At 38.4% G+C, this 22,719-nt stretch overlaps 1 protein-coding gene across 2 annotated transcripts in view; it reads right to left on the reverse strand.

The window, feature by feature from the left end:
• Positions 1-7,161: 7,161 nt before the first annotated feature.
• The window catches only part of Kcnn2 (potassium calcium-activated channel subfamily N member 2), a 133,517-nt gene continuing 117,959 nt past the window's right edge, over positions 7,162-22,719 (reverse strand). For both annotated transcript variants that reach the window (XM_076912683.1, XM_076912684.1), the window contains 4 exons: positions 22,581-22,691; positions 15,774-15,901; positions 9,713-9,782; positions 7,162-7,764 (listed from right to left, as the gene is read on the reverse strand). In XM_076912683.1, the coding sequence (XP_076768798.1) occupies positions 7,477-7,764; positions 9,713-9,782; positions 15,774-15,901; positions 22,581-22,691 (597 nt within the window). In that variant the 3' untranslated portion in view covers positions 7,162-7,476. The remainder of the gene's footprint in view (positions 7,765-9,712; positions 9,783-15,773; positions 15,902-22,580; positions 22,692-22,719) is intronic.

Consider the following 22,719-nt stretch of genomic DNA (forward strand, 5'->3'; position numbering starts at 1 on the left):
TGTCTAAATAGTTTAATCACTTCAAAACTATATACTTACCTATATTTTCAAATACATGTTTTAATTAAATGCCTTTGCTATTTTTCTCTAGAAATATAATCTAATTTTTAAGGCAGTATTATGTTTTCTGCTAATTTGTGAAGCATCTGCTATTAATAATACAAAGTAAATATCCTTGAGGTAGTGCATTCTAGAAAGAGGGGACAGGATTCTTCTGAGCATATAAAGGTTCCCAACTTTGGTTGTTTCCTCATCATTAGAAAGCGTCTGCCTTGTTTTCTTCCTTATAGTTACCTGGTTTGCAAATAGATTAGGACTTTGTCACCCGTATTCTGTCAAGGTGACATATAATTCTTTCAGACATGAAAATATGTTTTAGAACATATGGTAGCAGAATAAAAGTAACATTTCAGAGAAATGAAATAAAACACATCTGATTGCAGTCAGCCATGGGGAATACTAATATTTCTTTACAATGTATATTTTCCTTTTGCAGATGCAACAAAACAAGACCATGTTAAAGCCTTTAAATTAATTCACTGTTACTCTTCTCTCAGAGGTACTATGATTTTATTCAACAGAAAGACAGGTTCATTTTAGATTTCTATCCTGAAGCACACTCAATTATGAATGTTTAACATAACATTTCCACTTTTAATATAAAGAAAGGAGGGGGCAAATGGGATGGTAGAACTGACTTAAGTCTAACTCAGAGTCATAAACAATCAAGTTCACATGCAGAACTCAAAGAGACAGGCATGTGGCTTCTATAGTCCACTCTGAAAAGATAGTTGGTACCACAGGGGGCATTTGGCTTTTAGGCAGAATAATGTAGACTGAAACTTCTTTGTTTGTTTGCTTTTTTTGTACTTGGCATATATTATATTGAATGTTGTTTATTGAAGTGATTTTTGGTAATTTGGCTCTTTTTAGTTATGGCATATTTGAGACAGCTTTATATGCACATCTGCTGCCATCATTTATCAACAACCAAGGGTCTTGGAGCCAAAGTCAGCAAGTGAGGTGCTAGAGATTAATTACTGGGGTCTTGCTTTGAACAGATAATTGGTGATATTAGCTCATACAGAAGTGGCATCCCTGAGACTTGTTTGTAATCTGTTTCTCTCATGATTTACACTCAAGCAATCAATATCCCAGGCTACATATGCACATTCCCTCTTAGTTGAATGAATCAACAGTCCTCAATATGTTCATCATTTAAGCTTACCAGTGAGCACGAGACTGTCATTGATCTCAAATAATTTATGTTCTATTAAATTTCTTTAACAGTTTTGGGCACAGATATAGTTGGTGTGGGGAAAGGAAGCGAGACCACTTACTCACTGGTGATGGGACTGTAAACTGGTTGCAGCTACTATGCAAATTATCATGGAGTTCCTCAAAAGACTGAATATAGAACTCTCATCAGACTCAGATAAACCACCCTGGGCATACAGTCAAAGGACTCTACATTCTACCACAGAGATGCTTGCTCCACCATGTTCATTGCTGGTCTACACACAATAGTGAGGTAATGAAATCAGCCTAGATGCCCATCAGTGGATGAATTGATAATGAAAGTGTGGTACTTATACTCAATGGAATTTCATTCAGCTATAAATAAAGACGAAATTATGAAAACTGTCACTAAATGGGTAAAACTGGAAGAAAAATTTTACTCAGCCAGGTAACCCATGCTCAGAAAGACAGCATTGTATCTTTTCTCTCATGTGTAGTCCTAGACTTGAATCTTTAGATTTTTTGTATTTAATTTGGAATACTTGTAGAAGCAAGAAACTAGAAAAGGTCATCAGGCTTGGGAGATGGCTCAAGGAAGTGAAGGTAGCACAGCAAAGGTGACATGATAACAGTGAGGGTAGATAAGGGACATGTTTAAGCAGGATGATGGGGAAAGTGTGGAGAGGAAAGAGAAGGAAGGTTTATTGAAACAAATCATTCATAAGAAGTGATATAGCCAACCATTGGACTGAGCATGGGGTCCCCAATGGAGGAGTTAGAGAAAGGACTGAAGGAGCTGAAGGGCTTTGCAACCCCATAGGAAAAATAACAGTATTAATCAACCAGATCCTCAGAGCTCCCAGAGACTAAACCAAAGAGTACACATGGTGGGACCCAAGGCTCCAGCCACATATGTAGCAGAGGATGGCCCTGTCTGGCATCAATGGGAAGAAAGGCCCTTGGTCCTGTGAAGGCTCAATGCTCCAGTGTAGGGAAATGCTGGGGCAGTGAGGCAAGAATGGTGGTGGTGGGGAGCACCCTCATAAAAGTAGGGGGAGGGAGGATGGGATAAGAGGTTTTGGGAGGGGAAACTGGGAAAGGGATAATATTTGAAATGTAAATAAAGAAAAGAAAAAAAGAAAGAAAAAAAACAATAAAAATAAATTGGTTATGTATATTAACATATATGTATATTAACATATGTACACACACATATTTTAAAAAGTGATATGGAAACCTATTACTTCATAATCCAACTAGAAAGAATGAATTGGGACTCCAATTGCCTTTATGGCTTGAGAATGCTATACCTAATGACCTTGGATTAGTACACAAAACCATAAGTGGCAGGAGTAGGTTACCCCCTTAGGAATTATGGCCTGAGGTACTCCCAGAGGCCCCTAAACAATTCCTGTCATTTTTCTTGGTTTCTTACCAAGAAATAAGACCCTATTGCTGAAGTAATAATGTAGGTAGGGTAGAAAATATATAGGAATCCAACTGGAAGTGAGCAGGAAGCTTCCTCTCTGCTACCCAGCTTTTATAGTATCAGAAATTGTAACACAAACTGTCAGGAAAGAAAAGATATCCATGGAATTACCTAGTCGTAAGGTATATGAACTGTAACACTAACCTGCCAGGCGAGATATTCTCACTGCAATAGGGGCCTGGTTGTTATGGAGGCAACCACGCAGTCTATGAATGATTTTGAACCCTGACTCTACAGGGGGGAGTTCATACCTGATACTGTGAACTCATGTCAAAACTCATTGCTGTGGAGGATTTAGGTTCCAGAGGGGAATTTACTAATGTTGTCTGGGGTTATTGTTTAGTACCTAGTTACCTCTCACATACATAAATCTCTAGAAATGCTACCCTCAGTATTAATCACAGACAATTCTTTGCATAGTTAATGGCAAAAATACACATCTTAATCGCTGTTCAAGGTACTGAGAGTGAGTGATGGCTGAGTGTTCAGCTTCAAACAAATAGTTTTACTCAAACTGTTTTAAAGTAATAACATTGGTCAAGAAAAAAAAAATTAGCTTGTAGAGAGTATAATGGTGGACACCTGTAATTCCATGGTAGGACTTTGAGGACTATGAGTTTAAGTCTAGCCCGAGCTTAATAGTGAGATCCTGTCACACAAAAATAAAAGAAAAATATTGAATAATCTTATGCTGTTAATAGGCTTGCATTTTAGAGAAGGCAGAATGGGAGTTCCCAGAAAACTGAATGAATTAATGAGAAAGGAACTTTTTTCTTATATTAAATACACTTCAGTAATAGTAAGAGACTTGCAGTGACTTCATCCATATGATAGAAATATACTTACGTTACTACAAGGATTAGACAAAACTTGTCTTAACAGATTTCAAAAGAACTGGGTCATGTACAGAGACACAAAGGCCTTCCAATGCTTATGAAGTGCTACTGGGAACAGCTATGGCAAAGCTCCTGCCATCCTGCTTTCAAACTGATTGTAGCTTATGGCTACTGCCCTTTTGTGTTCAGGTTTTAGTTGAATCCAAATGGGAACAGGCTTCTAATATATCACATCTTCAGTCTTTCTAACTGATCTAAATGGATCACAGGTCTGGTACTCACATTGCCATCAGAGGAGCATGCACTTTAAGCGTAACTGGACAAACAGGCATTTTATGTGATGGTGAGTACCAGTGTTTTTAAAAAGTCAACCAGGAAACATGTGAAGCTGTAATGTGTACAATATTTCTGAGTGCACTAACTTATATTGAGCAGCAGCATTAGAAGGCATCCTTCATAAGAATATTCATTTTTTTCTCCCTTGTTTAACAAACTGGTAAAGACCAGAGCAGAACGTACTCTAGCAGGGATGACAGTGAGATGGATGGAGATGTCTATTGCTCTGTCCTTGCTCCTATACATTTCAGTCAATCCCCTTCCCATAAGAATTTTGTCAACCAACCAGATGAATTTTGTTATTCAGTGGAATAACAAGACTGTTCAGTTGGAACACTGAAGTGACAATAGTATGTTGTTACCTGCTGGGAAAAGTTGGAACTCAGGACCCACAAGGATGAATTTGGAAAAGAAATTAAGCCCTATGGTCCAGCCTTAGGTGACCTCTCCAGCACATGTTAGTTATATTTCCAGAATCATACTTATGAATAGAGTCACAAATTAGAGACACACAGCATCCTGGTGATATTCTGGTTCACACTAACAGTAGCAAGAGGATTAGCATATAAATGTACTAATCCAGAGTTTAGAATTTGTTTCAAAAATTAACTAGCTAGGTAAGGGGAGGAGATCGGTTTTATAAGCTGTATTCCATAGTGTTAGGAGCTACAAGAAGAGAGGCAGGTAATGAGGACACTTAATCCTGAGGCCTTATCCTGAACATAGTAAAAAAAAAAAAATTCCCACCATTGAAAGATCAATACCAGGGTGAGTAAAACTCTATAGATACTTACCTTATGCTATCCTTTTTATATATGGGTAGACAGATGTAAAGGATGAACATCATTCAAGGGCACAAAACTAGGAGGCAGAGATAAATCATGACTCCTGGTTAGAGTCCCCTTTATCATGTCAGTCTTTTCTCAAGGATATATAACATTTAAACAAAACAAAATAACAATAACAAAACCACTAAAGGGTTAATATCAACTCTAAGCAAGAGCTTCTGTTTCAGTGCCCATGCACTGCTTACAAACATAATGGCTGGATTATTCCAGGCACTTTGCTGAAGAGCCTCTTGGAAAATGGCCATAAAGAAAGGAGAAAATAAGGAGAAAGGCACTGAAGGCTTCCAAGTTGAACACCACTTATGCATTTGGCTCGTCTTCACTTCCTTTTTTTTCTAATGGCTAGCATAGACATATTGTTTGCATAAGAAAATAGGGAAGTTACTGAAGAAGAGAGTGCCTACGATTTACAATGATACACACTGGCTTTGGAGAAAGAGGGCAGAGAGTGGCCAGCCAAAAGAGCAACAGAATTCAATTTTTACTGAGTATTCTAAAGTGTGCTTTGCAGACATAAGACTCTCTAAGGATTCTGCCTAATGTTCAAAGGCATTTGAAGGGAGATTTGATAATGCCACATAAAGGGAATTTATGAACGCAGGATCATGACAGGCATGTCTTTTGAGCGGATGGGTCTCTCTCCTCTTTTAAGTCGTGACTATTTGCATTAAAAAAAGAAAGGAAAGATATGTCTGTCAGTCTTCATATACTTTGTATAACGGGACAGTAAAGGTGACATTAACTTGAAGGACAAGAGTACCCAATTCTGAGGAGCAATGGAGAAGAGGAAGAAAATGGACAGAACACAATACAACCTAAATTTAAACTCCATTTTCCTTTTTCTCTCTGCAACAAGAGAAGCAATGTATTATTTTTGCTGCTCTCTTGGATTGCCAACTGATCAGTAGAGTGATAATTAAACTTAATTATGTCAACTCTGATTTTAGTCACCACAGAGGTAGAAAACACAAGAATTAACTACATCAATTACAAGAACATAGCATCTTTTCAGAAACGTTCTCCTTTTTTTTTCAGTGTTTGTACCAAATATTTGCTATATTCTTGTATGCGATCCAAAATATATAAAAAGACAGTTTAAAATGCATTTACAAAGGAGAAATCTTGATGAGGTAGTATGTTGACATTTGTTTAACTACACAGTATGTATCCATAAGCAGTGTTATCATGTCTTTAGAATTAAAAGACTGTCTAGGCCTTGTCTTCATCCAGCATAGATGTAAATGTATAAAGAGAAAAGGACTGGTTTCAGCAACTCTGGATAGTTAGTAGATAAGTAGGCCTCCTGCTGTCTCAAACACCGTACTTGGTTTTAGATGGTAGCTGAAATTATAGAGATTAGAATGGGAAGTTTTGTTTCTATTGAACTATGCAAAGCAGATCAAATATATCACTGTATCTTTTGTTAAAGAAGAAAAGAGTAGTTCCTTGAAACTTCCAACACTGTGAGTTTGACCACAAGATGGGGCATACAACTAGGAAGACAGCATAAGGCTTCTGAACAGACTTTTCTGAACTGAAGACTTTTCAGGCTCTGACCAATGTAAGCAAGTTGTCTTCAGAGTATGTAACAGAGGCTGTGATTATTCACGGTGCATTGGCCATGTCACTTCATCTCAGTTCTTTCCGCAGGGTCTGGGAAACAATTCTATGTGAGGGAATCCCATGTGGTCTCCTCAAACCACTCTTTTTAAACTTAGTCTCTTCTTTTGGTGACTTTAGACTGCACTTGCAGCTTTAACTATCCAGCTGCCTTTCCCATACCACTCTTGATATAAGTCACCGCTTGTGACATTTACCATATGTCATTGATAGAGTCTAAGAAAGGACCTTATGTGTAGAAGGGTTGGGCTTTGCTCATATGTATTTATTATTTTGATGGCAATCTACATACTGACATATTGATATGTGTATAGATGTGTCTATGGCAAATACTGAAGAGTATAGCCTGGGGCTTTCATGGTAAATGAACTAGGAAATTGGAAACCACTAGCTTAGACCTGAAATGATGCAACATGAGTTCACGGAGAGTGATGTCGTTTGATGGTTACTTCATGTATATTTGCTTCTAAAATAGAAATAATCATCCAAATGCATCTCTTCCTCTTGTTTGCAAATGTCCTGATAAAACTGTCCAACTTTCCATATCATTTGCAAAGTACACAAAAATATACTGTCAACTGAAAACAGGGTGAGGGCAAAAGGTCTTGCTATTAATATTTCAGGAAGGAAAATCTTCACAAATCAGAAGTAGAATAGTTTAGTCTTTTTCATACCAGGAGATATTTGGGAAATCAAAGTCATCAGCATGGATCAGATTAATACCCAGACGTGGTACCCTGAAAACAGTGTGAGAGGTGAACTTATAGAGACAGGAAGAGGCCAAACAAATATGTGCAGAAATTAACTTTTTTATTATATATCATATAATGTAGTAGTAAAGTTTGTTTGAAGTGCATGAATAAAAAGTTAGTGAAATTACAGGAGGAACAATCTATATAGCAATAATTGGTGCATTCCCTGTGCATCTGAAAGAAAAAAAAAGAGTTTTCACTCATATTTTGGCCTAAAACTTAGTGTTCAGGTTCCCAAGATTCTGACATCAGAACCCGGATAACGCTGATTAGAACCATAGGGGCTTTACAATAAAAGCTAAAATATTGACCATATGATGGCAAAAAGTCTTATTTTGTGGTTAACTTATTCTCTTCTAGCTACTCTCTGATGAAGTTGGTGGCGCTGTGGAGGACGACCGCCGCCTCCTGGACGAGGACCGGGAACGCTCAGCATTGTAGGTGACATGCTTGTCGTAGTTCTCCATCTGGGTCTCAATGAAGTCCCTTTGCTGCTGTCTGATGGTCTGGCTGATAAGCCCAGGGAGGGCATGAATGCTACCAATCAAAGTCTCTAATTTTGTTTCCAGGGTGACGATCCTTTTCTCAAAGTCTTCACTCCGTTCGTTTAAGTCGGAAATCATGTCATACATGATATTCTGGGTCTGGAAAACAAGAATGAAAAGATAGAAGCAGAGAAGTAAGAGGCTTAATGACTCTTGCCTCAGAAGCAAACTGTCAGCTCTTCAGTCTTCCACACTGGCCTCTTGCCTGTGACAGGTGTGTCAGCTAAGATTTAAGGAAGGAAAAAAAAATAGATGACAGCGAGGTGTAAAAACATAACAGAAGAGCAGGGATAAAGGGTAGGATCAATTGATTTGATCAGATAACAGTACTTTAAAGCAACCAATACACATCTGCTGTCTTGTGTTTCAAATCTCAGACCTCTTTTTATTGAATCCAGCCCAAAATTTCGCAGATAAGATGTAAAATAATATAAACCCTCAATAATATCAATAGTAGTGGGGGATTCTAAGTTACTCGTCCAGGGCTTGCGGGGGGGGGGGGGAGTGAAACTCAGTGGTGAAGTTTTTGCCCAATGGGCACAAAGCACTGGGTGTGTACTCTCTGCACCATGCAAGCAAACATTTACAAGCCACCTCACTGGAATGGTTTATTCAGAGCCACAAGGTCTGGAGGACGAATGTGAAATGCTGTCTTTGTACAGAAAACTGAAGTCTTGATCAGAGGCAGTCATGAGTCTTGAGTCTTGGTTATAGTCTTAAAGTAATAACTTGGAGAGGGAATTCCAAGGCTCAGCAGCTCAGAGCAAGAGATGTAAAGGGAGGGATGTGCTACACTCAGTCTAGTGCCACCATTCCCAGATCTAAGACTCCTTGTGTCTCTTTCTCCTCCTACTTTACTTTGCACTGTACTTCATCTCTTTCTTTCTTTCTTTCTTTCTTTCTTTCTTTCTTTCTTTCTTTCTTTCTTTCTTTCTTTCTTTTGGGGGGTTTTTGAGGGTTTCTCTGTGTAGTTCTGGCTGTCCTGGAACTCACTCTGTAGACCACGCTGGCCTCAAACTCAGAAATCCACCTGCCTCTGCCTCCCAAGTGCTGGGATTAAAGGCTTGTGTTTCCTCCAGCTTCTCAGCTGCCTAAAGATGATAAAAGAACTGACTGAAAGGAGCCATTCAGAACATAGGTGTTTTGTTGTGGTTGAGCCATAGACACAGTAAGTTCTAATTTTCATTTTTACTGCATTTTTGGGAAAATTTGAACAATATCTGAACTCTTTGGGATGTACCCTCTTGTGGTCAGATTAAACATGACCCTACATAAATAACTCAAATACATTTTACCTTGTATATACCTTTTATGTATATGAATAGTACTGGGGATGCCAAATGTCTAATTTTCACAGATTATACTTGAAGATTTGGCAAAAACAGAATATGATTTATTAAATATAAAATGGGATGCATATGACTTAGTGTTGCCTCTGCCAAAGCAATTGTGCTAAAAGGCAGAACACATACATACTTCTATTCTAGAGTCTCCTTTAGAACTAGCTGAACAGGATGTAATATTTACACAGTTGATAAATATTCATATTTTCAGAGTGGCTGTTACTTATAAAGGAACAATAAAAAGCAGATAAATCTTGTAAATGTGACAAAGAACTTTAAAACTATTAATGCACCTGTTAAAAAGAAGTATGATTGTTAAATAAGGTTTGGGCTTGCTTAAAAATATAAAAAAGAATAAGAATGATGAGTTCTATTTATCTCAAAATCTCATAGTTCAAGATATAGTTCTGTCCTCTCAGGGAAGAGATAGTTCATATTCTACTAAGGTATTTTATGGTATTTCCAGTGCACTCCCTATGGAAGCTTTTAGCACTGGGGTTGTATAATATACATAGAAAAAGTGCATATGTACTCAGCACATATTTTAGAAAAAGAAAATGTTTCTATGTTGGGTTGTCCTTTTGGTGTAGTTTAATAGATTTGTTTATTGAATATGTGGAAGCTTCCTTGGAAGTACTGCTCATCACTGTGCAGTGGTCAGTTTCCAAGGATACAACCATAAGGGCTGATCCCATCAGGGTTACCTTGGCCAGATCCACTAGGGTATTTGCTTGGTCATTCAGTTTCCTCTGTTCCATCTTCACACTTCTTAATCTAAAAGACAGAATCTGAAGTTAGAAAGGTCCTCCAGGTTTCCCTGGCTTTGTTACTGCTTTCAAAGGGCATGCACAAAATCCACAAGAGCAAGTAACTGCATGGATAATGCCTTGAATATTTGGGGGGTAAAGTCCACACTGGTTATGTATCTGGTACAATGAGAAGCATGCTTCCCCAACACCGCAAAAAGAAAGGAGAGCAAGAGATGAGATGTCCTCAGGACAACTATGTACCAGGTAAGTTGAATTCAGGAAGACTCATAAGGATTTAACCATATGAGAAGAAGCCAAAACATTCCTTAAAGCCCCAGTATCGTGACAGATAGACATAGGAAGAAATATGCAAAGCAACTGGGATTTCATCATGTTGAGCAATGGACACCTTCCTATGCCTACGTGACTAGATACAGGTATTAACCCTGTTTAGTCTGAAATGAATTGGGTTAGGCATTTGAACCTGATGAAAACACAGTGATAAGTGAGATTCTTGTTAACAAAAACCACTTTTATTCAACCAGCAGCAAGATAACTCAAAACATCCCTTGGCTTTACCTTAAACTGACGTTGAATTTGAACAGAGGCCAGACCGTTTCTTTGGGAGAATCTCATTTAGCTTCTATTGTAGTTTTTGGTTGTTTTGTTTTGCTTTTAATGTCAAAATATCTGGTGAGTAGAATTTCTGTTTTTAAGGTTATTTTTAGTTACTTTAATATGGTCATTGCATGTTTTCGATTGACGGTCACAAGGCCACTCTTTTTTTTTTTAAGCTGTTTTTCTAAATGAAAAACCTTACTATTCTTTCAATTTTTTACTGTAGTACCACAATAAATATTTATTACATAATTCTTATATTCAACAAATTAAGAGTTTACAAGACAAATGTGGGTTACTGTTCCATAAGCCAGCTATCCAAAGTCTGTCTCCAGAAAAATAAATCAGTAGCTTTGAGTTATTTGTGACAAAGGAAAAAGAAAATCCATGCTAACCTCATTTTGGTTTTGATAATCATTTACTAAGTATGGTTTCAATGAATGAAGAGAATATTTTATACTATTTAATTTAAATAGGATATAACTACATAAGTGAAATGAAAACTCACAGGGCAAGATTTTACTGCCAGGGAGATTTTTCTAATGTGTTCACAGTACTTTGTGATTTTTGTTTTGCTCCTAGGATTGCCAGTATAAAGCTGAATCTGCTCCACAGAGAAGATGCAGCTCCTGCCAGCTAAGATTCTAAATACTGACCACCTATAATATAGTCTTATGGAATATAAAATGGTTCAGATTCATCTGTTCATTGCTGTTTGTTCATTCTTAGCTTGGAACCAAGTTAACTGGCTCCTCTGTGTGTTATTATAGAGATAGAGTAAGTTGTAGTCTGAAAGAAGTCTACATATTCAAATTCAATATATTGTTGATAGAGTTTTCTCTAAGCACCAAGAGATGTTATAACTCTTGAATTCTGTCTTTTACAGGTAGGAAAGCTGAAATGTCAGCTGGGGCCTACATTCTCACTGTCCCCAATTTGACTTTGTTTCCTCAAGTATGGAATAGAGGGTTAGACTAGGGCCATCACTGGTGATGGAGGTGTCATAAATGACTTTAAGTTGACACGCAAATGAGACCTTACTCCTAAGACATATGAAAAGACAGCGTTTGGTTTTAACTATCAAGAATATCTGGATTATTGCAAGAAAAAGTGTCAGGCAGGTCCTACCCTGCCTTTAGCTCCTGATACCTGCTTAAAATGTTTCTCACAGGGGATAGACAGAATCTCGGCTCAGAGCTTTCTAGCCTATGGCTAGCATTCAATATCAGGTTTAAAAATGCTAGTTGATGTCATTTTACTTATTATTGTAAATGCTACCTTTTTATGACAGGGACTTACATCAACCTTTCTTTTAAAATTTAATAATGGCTAGAGTTTAGAGCTTTGGATGAGAAACCTCCAGAAATCTTTGAGTAAAGAGTCTTGAACTTTGTAAAACAGGAGGAGGTAGAAAGTGGTAGTTGGCTACATAAAGTGAGGACTTTTTCAAAAGCAGTGGAGCCCCGTGTCCTTCTCCTGGATTTCCAGGCTATGTTTGACAGTAGAATTTTGCCCGTGGTATTTATTACCAATCTAGACAGCTGACATAGTAACCCCGATTGGAACTCTATTAGCTAGTGGGACTTGTCTTGTCATGTGATTTGACTGTCTCACAGGCCTGCCTTCCTAGACTATCTGTGATATAGAAGGGCAGACAGAGAAACCCTGCTCAAGCTGCAGCTGCCAGAATAAAAGGTAACATGCACATGTATAGTACACTTTTTTTTTCCACAAAAAGATTAAGAAACAGATGTTGATTTCTTCCTTGTGAACTTCACTTATCACAGGAAAATATCATGATTTTTGGATCACATTTCCATAGCAGCAATCAGACTACCAAAATTCACAAATAAAGGAATCTGCTGGGTGCATGCAGCCAGTAGAAAAATTCTGCAAATGTTGAAAGGAACAGCTCACACGACTTACTTCCGAGCTCTATTTTCATTTTGTTGAAATAAAAAGACAAAACAAAAGAAAAGAAACTGTAAAGTATTCCGGAACACAAGATAACACAAGGCGGTGTTCAGTTGTGCACTGGGGGGCTCGATTCGTCAGCTGGAAGACCCCATGGGATCTCGACATTGATTGACACTATTCAATCCGTCACCATCCTTTGTTGCCACTATACTCTGCCTACCTGAAAGCACTTGGCTTCCTCTTAAACCAGAGGTCAGAAGGAAGAACGTGCGTAAAGTCACATTGGCCTCTTCATACTTGGTGTTCAAGGGAACAATAGGAAACAAAGGCTCAGAGTGATAGGTGCAATGATTCCTTTAAAGGGGAGCATGCCTTTTCCATATCGGGGCTATTCAGAATCCCCTCTAATAGAAATTATGCACATTAGCTTTTTGGCTCTAGACAAATTCGTGTTGATTGATGGATCCATGGTTGAGACAGAAGAATGAGAGAGTTAAAGCTGCTATCAGAAAAAGGGTTGAGAGTTAGAGAGAGAACACTTCATGGCATCGAGTGGCAACTCCAAAAGACAAATACATTACTGAAAAGAGGGTGCTGGCCTAGAGAGTTTAGCATCATCAGAGGCTAGAGAGGTCACTTGTTGGGAAAGAGGCCATAAAATATGGAAAAGAGAAAGAGTTGAGCTAGAGACGGCTGGCAGAAGAGGAGAGAGCTTCGAAAACTGCTCCCAGGGAGAACTAGAGAGGAACAAAAGCCAGGCAAGCTCTAGCAAAGGACTCGCGAGTTTTTGTCCAGCTAGGAAGTTCTGCTTCAGGCAGTGCTGGCAGATGATGCTAAGATACCCCTGAATCTAAACAGTGGGCAGGGAGGGCCTGGCCCTGAGGAATCGAGCCCTGTGTGCTGTCTTTTATGACGTTGCTCTACATCCTTCAATATGAAGTTAACATGACAAGTGGTTATGCATCAGTAGAATCAATCTAGCCAAACCCAGCCCTCCTAAATGAACTTACTTTACTGTAATTGTTCATAAACCTCAAGTATCCCCCACAGCAAAGGAAACCCAGCAATGCCGGAACTCTTATAAAACATTTCTGAACGTAATTGAATTGCATCAAATTCATCTGCTTTGGATGTACACATTCCATATTTTTAAAAGGCAAGAAAAGGATGAGAATGGAAAATGTCTGGTGGAAGCAAAAGAGTAACAAGGGGTGGCTCTGTCACACTCTCCAGAGCAGCCAGCTGAAGAACCCGTATAAGCCCCTCCCACATGCCCTGCTCATCAGGTTATCATGTCCCGCCAGACAGATTTGCCACTTGTTTTGGGACATTTCATAAAATCATCTTGCTTCTATAGAGATTTTTTTTTCATAATTTTTTTTTGAAAAAAGAAACTTTATAGTAAAGCTGAAAAATTTTACAGTGAATAAATGCCCACATATTGTTCCATATTAGTGTGGATGTACTTATATAACTCAAAGCACATGACCAAATAAATTAAATATCCACCATATCCACACGGTTCCAGGCCTACATTACTAACTCCATTGGCACACGCTTTGGATTCTTTTCATTTGAAAAATGTATCAGAAAGGTAAATCAAATGTAGATATACTTTAGGTATTTTCATTGACAGGCACACAAAACCCTGGAGTAAATAAGAAGTATGGTCAGGACACATGGACATACTTACTCCTCATTCATCATCAGCCTTTTATTTTTGGATGTTATCTTCTCATACCCAGAAAGGGAAGTTGTCTATCATACTCAAGCAACATTCACTGCCATGATTTGCTGTGCCTGCTTTAGTAATGTTGGCTTAATGTGTTGAATGGCTTTAGAGAGCACACTTTCGTTCCAACTGATTCTTTCCAACAAGAGTCCAATTTTGGTTAAGTGGCTATCTAGATGGGCCTTGGAAACACAGGAAGAATATGAGTCTCTCTTGGGGCCTCTCTCTTACACAGGGAATGAAAGAAGTACAACTGTCTGGCTGGAGCTCCTGGGTTGGCCTTGGGTTAGGGAAACAACTGAGCTCCAAGGAGCAAGCTCCTGCTTTGTGAGCCAGCTCTAGTATAAATTCTCCTTTCTTTATTTCCCACTGACTTTACAAAGAATAATTTTTAAAATTCCAGTCTTGTCCATTCCTTACAAAGCGGGGAGATAAACAGTTGTGTGCCTAGTGAAGTGACAGAGTCAGAGGAGAAACACCATCCCCTTCTTAGCAGCGTGTGTTGGTAGGTATAGGAGATCACAAGAGAGTGGCTGCGAGCAGTGACGATAAGCTAGTCTACCATCTGTGCGAGGCCTCCTCTATTTTAATCCTGGAATTCCTTGGGTTTTATTTTGACTAACGGGGGTTTCAATTCCCACAGATGTATGCACATGAATACCACTATAGGCACACTAAAAACTTACCAGGGTACCTTAATATTCTAATTAAGCAGGGCAGAGGCTGGACCACTGAAACGTTAGAAGATAAAAGTCTATGTACTTTTCCCAGAAGGTTAGCAGTACCCTGTTGCCTATGAATTAACTTAATTTGTAAAAGTAAAAAAACAAAACAAAACAAAACAAAACAAAACAAAACAAAAAAAACCAAAAAACCCCTAGATTCCCAGCTTTCTTGTCTGTTGTACTGGCTGTGTCTGAGAAGGCCAATCTCATGGCCCAGGCAAAGCCCTAATATTCACTTACCTTCCTATCATTACCCTGGTATGTTTCACAAGGAAAGTCACTTGACTGAGCCACAAATGTGGCCATGGAGAAAGGGCATTAAGAGCAAGTCTGTCTGGTGTCACAGTCGGTACCCACATGAATAACTGAATAACACTTACAGTGCAGATGATGCCAGCCTGGAGAGAAAGGTCTGTTTCCCAGAAATCATTGAGTCTTATGAGGTACAGACTGGTATCTTAAAAGACTCTAGTAATTATATAACAAAGACATGCATGAAACTCTTATGTCAATTGAATGAAAGTAACTTAATAAGGGAATATCGAACAATACCAACTCAGCTTTATAGTAAACAAACAATATGTAGATAACCCCAACTTTCTAATTAAGAAGTCATTGAATATTGCAGAATTATGACAATTCAATATACTATGTCATATAAAGATGTTTGCTGGCATGCAAAAATCCAGATGGATGATAGGATATCACTTTCCCCTAACGATTAGTCAGTGGATACATTTCAGGGCAAATTATGTATAAATAAATATACTAATTAAATACAATTATAACAGGAATTATGGACTTAAAAAAGAAAAAGATATTTTGATTAACACAGATGATTTTCAGTCATAAAAGGAACTAAACTTTTGTCAGGAGTCTAGTATTAGGTTCTCAGCTATCTTCTTGAAGTAAACATGACAATGCCTTTTCCCTTTCCTCCTACAAAGGAAGGACCCGGAAGCACAAGACTCAAAAGTCAAGGCTAAGGAGAAAGAACGAGATGGAAATGAAAACAGGTACTTACTGATGAATAGCTTGCAAGAATTTCCGTTGATGCTTTCTTACTTTTGCGTGGTCGATCTTTTTCACTAGCTTTGTGTTTTTGTAGATTAACCACGTTTCCCTGAGTACATTGGCGGCTGCGTTTTTCACCTGTTTAGAAAAACACAAGAAAAGCAGTTGCTGCAGCCTACAGCAGGTTCCACATACTTGTTCAAGGCTGAGAATTGCAGTGAACTAGAGCTTTGAAAACTGCTACTGAAAAGACTTTTTTTTCCCTGGCTTAGCTGCCTTCATACAAGGATTTTATACTCTGTCTGAGAATAATTGAGTCAAATACTAGGGAGATATTACTGATTTCTTTCTGTGCTACACTCTACCTGATCGAACAAGAAACTATGTTTTCACTCAACACCTTGTATAAAGAGAACTAGATGCTCATTCTTTCTCTTTATTCCGAAATGCTTCTCTATAGTCTGTCTTTCCAGAGAAGGGCATAGTGCCAATTGCCAAGGTTAAGCTTGTCTTTTGCAAGCTCATTCGGTCTGTCTGGCTTTCGCAGCAGCACAGCCAAGGCATGGATCCATGAGTTCACCTTGTGTACATTAGCTTCCAGAGTAGCGGTGGTTCATTTGCTTGTTAGCACAATTTCACTTACAGGGATGGCATCATGACTTCATGAGAAAATTAAACACATCTCATTCCAAACAGATGAAAAGATGTATTAGGTGCACCTCATGAAGGCTGGGCATCTTGTCTAATCTCTTGCTTTCTTGATTAAAATCTCTAAAGGCTCTACCTTGGCAGGGTAGAGCTCCTCTGTTTGCCTCCATCACAGGACCTGGAAAGGTAAAGCTTCTCCAGTGAATTGGCTAATTACTTATCCTAAGAAGTTTTCCCATTTTCATGCCCTCAAGTGAAGAAAGCTCCAGACTGGTGGGGTAAGGAGGACAACTCAGGAGAGGCAGTGCTGGAGGAAATAGTAGAGTGCAGGCTAAGACTGAGCAATGAGTCTTGAGTCCTTGAGTTGACAATAGCCAAGTCACCTCCAGTGCCTGGTGAACTTGTTGGAATTTACTTTTCTCCAACATGAGAGTGTTAGAGCTGGCGATTACTAATACCCTGTTATTCCTGCTATTTACAATAAGAAGCTGTTATAAAATTGCACCATAACTATGGTACATTTACAACTATAGCTTTCTACGGTTGCAAAGAAATGCCACATTTCAGGATTAATGGTATGAAGCCCCCTCATTTTTTCTGGAGCAAAATGGTATTGCTCAAATCCGTTTTTAAGAAAATGACTGGTTTCCAGAAAGTATGCACTTTCTTTGAATAGCTATCACATTTACGTAGGATAGTTCCTCAGACTAATATGAAAACAGCAGGAAGAGATGTAGAATATAGAAGTGAATCAAAGTAGCACCCGTCCTCCCCCCACTCACTCCAGGGAAGTTAAGGCTAGAAAGAAGCCAAAGCTTGGGTCTTTTCAAAGGTAAAGAAATTGGTGCCATGCGAGAGAGGCAGGGGTTTGAGCACAGAGCATAGTGTGGGAAGAGACTGGCCAGCAGTCTGATAGCAGTTTCTGATAGAGATGGTTATTGTGACTCTAACTAAGTGTTCCCAACTCTATAATGGCTATGGAAACCTGGACACTTGATGAGCAGTCCTGGTCTATGTCCTCTCTGGGTTTTTCTGTACAAGTGACAGTAGAGGGGTCAGTGTCCTGACTGGGAAGGAAGGTTTAATGCTGGGCCATGACCCCAGCATTAAACATAGCAACTGATTTTGTGCAGATTCCCGTCTACAAAGTGAAAACTCTGAACCATTTTAAAATTCTACAAACTTTTGAAAAGGGTGGCTTCCTGTTTCTTGGATGCATTTTAAATGATTATTTCCTGTTGAGATGATAAGGGAGCGGGGAATCTCAATTCAGGGTAGTGTGGGTGGGTGATGCCCTGAAAGCCGTATGCTCAGAATCTGTGTTCCCTAAGCAGTCGTAGCTGACGAGCTTAAATGAAATGAAACCCAGACATTTCTTTAAAAAAACTTGAAGCATGTGAATTGGTTTTAAAATTCATTCTCTTATTCCCTAATGAAGTCTTTGAAACCCATTACTGCTTTAACTGTTACTTTTCAATGTGAAAGCTACAAAACAATATGTGCCAGAATTATACAACAAAACCAAAATCCAAATTCTGCCTGTAACTGAGATTTTTCTATCATAGGTCTTTTTGTCCTTGTTAGGGCTGACAGAAATGGGACAATAGGTAGAGTAGTTTGAAAACACCAGGGAGAACTGAACAAAATTGATGCTCAAATTTCCAAGGACCTGGACCACAGCAAGTGTTCATATTCCCTATCATCTAGGTAAGCAGGAAGCTGACTTGGAAAGACCTCTTGCCCAGGGATGGTCTGGGCTACCCTGTCTAATTATATAGCCTTTAGCCCCCTGCCACCCTCCCTGAGATTTTATAAAGCCTTAAAGGCAGGAGTCAAAGGTCATGTCACTAAGCATTGCCCCTTTCTAGTCTGCTACTGGTGTTTCACATGACTGTGGTGTTAAGTGGGTGTCACTGGATACATAATTTATATATAAACATTATTACACCACCCCCAGAGGATCCTTGTGATTAAAGTGAGTGTTGAGATGTATAGAACAACTCTAACCTGTGTATGTTGACGATTCAGCTAACACACAGGACATCTGCCCTCAGTGATACATGATATCCTGAGATGACAGGTATGAAGATTTACAAATACATGTAAAAATTGCAATGTAGTTGATGGGTTTTTACCAAGCACTATGTTTCCCAAGAGGAAATCCTGAAGTTCTAGAGTCAATTATGAGGCGTGGGGACATAGTTTGGTTGATATCTGTTTGCCTAGAATATTGCAGGCTTTATGTTAGATCCCCAGGACTGAAAAAGTAGAAAATAGCAAATTAAGGAAAGTGAGGAGAAAGACCTCAAGGGGGACTGTTTCCTCCTTACTTACTAATTGCCCTACACCTCATCCCAACATGTGTCGAACTAAAGGAAAGTAGAAATGTTTTCTCTGTCTTCCTAATGTCCATGTTGAATTGAAATCCTTCATTGAAGAAAACATTGAAAGGCTCTGTAATAAACAGGTATTTGGTATGCATAAACAAAAGCAGTACGAGAAATGGAGGCAGTGGTAATAAGAACTGGCCAGATACTTTCATATGACTCCTCGACATGTAAAGGCTACACATGAGTTGTAGGGGAATGGTAAGATTCCTTTCATGTTTTAATCCGGTGAGTTGGTAGCCAAGATGTAAGCTGTGTGCAATGAATCATCTGGCAACTTTGTTAACAGAGATGCAGAAGATAAAGGGATGCAACTGTATGAATGTGCCATGACAGATCTTACTGATGTTTGGAAATGCCATCGGGGTCTATTAACATGTATCATTATTCTCCATAGTACATTTGTACAGAAGTGTCAAGACTTAAAAATCCTGTTGTTCTCATAGTTGCTTGTTTTACAAATTTCTTTGCAACACTAAGGTATTCTGGGGACCAAGCTCTTAAGATTTGTTCTGAATTAATAGTAATAGTATTCTCAAAAGATGTAGTGTGGCAAACAGTTCGACTCTGTAAGATAATAGACTATCTACTAAATAGCTGGTTTTTATATGCATACAGAACATGTTAGGATGCACATGTAGAGGCCAGAGCAGCATATCTGGGATCTTCCTGTCTCACTCTGAAAATTTTTCACTGGAGACCCTATAAGAAGCTTACAGTTTTGGCTAGTATGGCTGGCTGGTCTACCATAATTGGTCTAGGAATCCCCCTGTATCTGCCACCAATACTGGACTTTCATAGTCAAAATTGGCCTTCTATTGTGTCACAGGGGATCCCAACTCAGGTCTTCATGATTTCACAGCAAAGGTTCTTACCACTGAGCCATCAACCCAGTCACTGTTCCTATCTTTCTAAACTAGGTAACATCTTTAATCAGGTAATGCCTCTAGTCTAATTTTTAATTCTAATAGTTCATATAAATTTTCAGAGAATTAACTCTCTCAATACTGGTACACAATGAATAGTGTATTTTCTTTGGCTAATATTATCATACAGAGTAATGATTTTATATAAAATCATTCCCCCTGAAAATTTGTACATGGTGAATATTTTTTTTTCAGTACTATCATTTGCCTCATAAGACACATACTGGAAAGCTTAAAAATCTCCATATATTCCTGGGTTAATATTCTTTCAATACTCAAACTGCTTTTTCTTTAGCTTCATCTTCAGATTTCATAATATTTATGACCTGATCCCCTGCTAAACATTGGGGTAAAAAAAAAAAAGTTCTCCCCTATGAAGTGTGAGAGAACACTTGTATTTTAACAACATGTTGTACTCTTGAGTTTGAACTGTAGTTTCTCATCTTAGTAATATATATGTGTATATACTACATATATATACTATATACTGTAAAATTTAAAAGGACATATACATATATATCCTTACTTTTAGTTTCCTTCAGAAATCACTGAAGTTTTTGAAATTATTACTTTAAAAAGTTAAAATTTTATATGGATTCCACTTAGAAATTCCATAAACAACCAATTGAAGCTTGTTCCAAGTAAATGATAGTCATTAAGTTGATGACCTTGCATAAAATCTTGAGAGGGTGAATATTAGAGGGTTATGTTCACATACTGTGCCAAGTACCTGAATGAGGTAAGTATCAAACTATAAATTTATGTTTCATTCTACTACCATTTTAACATGTATACTTTTACCTAATGCCATCCTGCCTAGGAAAATTTAATTGATCAGCAAGCTGGTTTGCTTAGAGACTCACAAAAAATATTGTAAAATAATTCCACTCTAAAGTACTAGTAAGATAACATTATTAAAGCCAGTAAGTATCTTGTTGAATGTAAGTTTTGAAATTTGAACACCTTTTAATACAGAAGCACCTGGCAAGCCCTGTGACTTCTGCTGCAACATCACTCCCTTTGTAGTGCTGATTTAATTACTGAGAAAAGTACAATACTTACGATAAAATAGCATGGGTTATAAAAGACTTTATAGAAATTCTCCTTTGATACAGTAATGCTAGTGACTCTTCATACCAGCTCTGCCAAGCGAGAACCTTATTGGCTAACCCTATGGGATGTGCAGAGCATACAGTGATCCCTGGATTTGTATATGTACTAACAACAATACACAGAGATCACGTCTAGATCTCTGAAAAGAAACTTAACCCCAGGCTTCTATTTAGTCCTTGACTTCTCTCTTTTCCACAGTCATCACTTTAGAAATGCTCCTGAGTTTTGAGGATGGAAATAGGAGTTGAAAAAAAAAACAGGAGGAAACTGGAGAGAAAGAAAGGGGAGAAAGGTGGGGAATGGCACAGGGGATAAAGGTGCTTGCTCTGCGAGCCTTGCAAACTGAGTTCCAACTCAGCAGCCCATATGAAATTGGAAGAAGAGGACTCCACAATGTTGTTCTCTGACCTCCACATACACACCATATCACAAGTAGTGTCCTTCATAATAATACATAAAAATTATAATTAAAAAGATATTTGGAAGTGGCAAATTCAGGCTAAAAATAACATGCAGGTGGGTGGGGGCAGAGGGTTGGATCCTTTCCTAGACTCTTGAAACACTGTTAGCTGTAGGGTCTGAAGTATGAGTAACGCTCCTGACATTCACGTTCCCCTTTCATAAATAAAGAAATCTGTGTAAATCTGAATTTGCAATAAAACAACTTCTGTACTGGAAATACTTTTCAAGGTTGCCTACTATTTGTGTTTTTGAAAGAGGGTCCTACTATGTCAGCCCTGGCCAATCTTCTTTTCCCTTTGGGACAATATGGGACTACAAGCATGCTTGGCTAAAAAGATCATTTTTTTACTTAGAAGGAAACTACTGAAAGTTGGAACTTTATCTGAAGATTCTATTGATTCCTTTGTGGGCAGAGTTACCAAATGACAATGCATTTAATTATCTCAATGATGGCCTGATAGAATTCTTCTTTGGAAAGCAGGGACTGCTACGAGATGCTACACGATAATTTTGAGCTATTTTTGACTTTGGTATTTTGATGTCTCAAGTAACTATCCTAAAAGCTAAAGGTATAGTCTAATAAAAACTTTTTTCTTCTTTCCAGTTTGATGTGATGACTGTGAGCAGGCTGTCTAAGCTCTGTGTGTCACAGTCTCCAAACTGTATGGAACAGTCATAACAAGGCTTCCCTCATGATTATCCTGATGATGAAGCAAGTTCACACCCATGTCATGCCTGGATGTAGCCAAGGTGTGTATTCTGTCTACACTGATTATTGCTATGTTTACGTCTAATAATTGGAGGGTGATCTTCCATCTGGATGCTATGACAATTTTAACACATCTCTGAAGACCTTTAAGTCATAGAAAGGAGATTTTATGCTTGTACCACCTGTTTAGAATGCAGGCGTGCTCACAGAAGCTCAGCAGAAATTCTCTGACTCACTTTACCATAAAATTCCTATTTTTCAACCAATAGTGTGTTCTTTTCTACCCAACCTAATATTGATTACTGTGATGAAATGTTGAGTATATCAATTATCTTGATTTATGAGATCTACTTTTATATAAATACCAAGGTTATGCAATTATTCCTAATTGACCTGAAGTTAGGTAGTCCATTTGCAAAATGAGAGAAATGGAGCCAATTCTAAGAACGTCTCTGTCCTCAACCTATGGCATCTCTGCTTTAGATATTTTAGTAAAAATCCATATTTCCCAATGTGGGAATAACACAGTGTACAGTGACATTGTCTTGAGAGACGTGAGGGAGTCTACTTACTCTTTTGGTCAGCTGAGTATCCATCATGAAATTGTGCACATGCTTTTCTGCTTTGGTAAGTTCTAGCTTTCTTGCCACTACGGCTACCACCAGGGCTGTGCAACCTGCACCCTAAAAGAAAAGAAAGAGGAAACCCCCC

The sequence above is a fragment of the Arvicanthis niloticus genome, chromosome 14 (assembly GCF_011762505.2).
Source record: "Arvicanthis niloticus isolate mArvNil1 chromosome 14, mArvNil1.pat.X, whole genome shotgun sequence".
NCBI lineage: Eukaryota > Metazoa > Chordata > Mammalia > Rodentia > Muridae > Arvicanthis > Arvicanthis niloticus.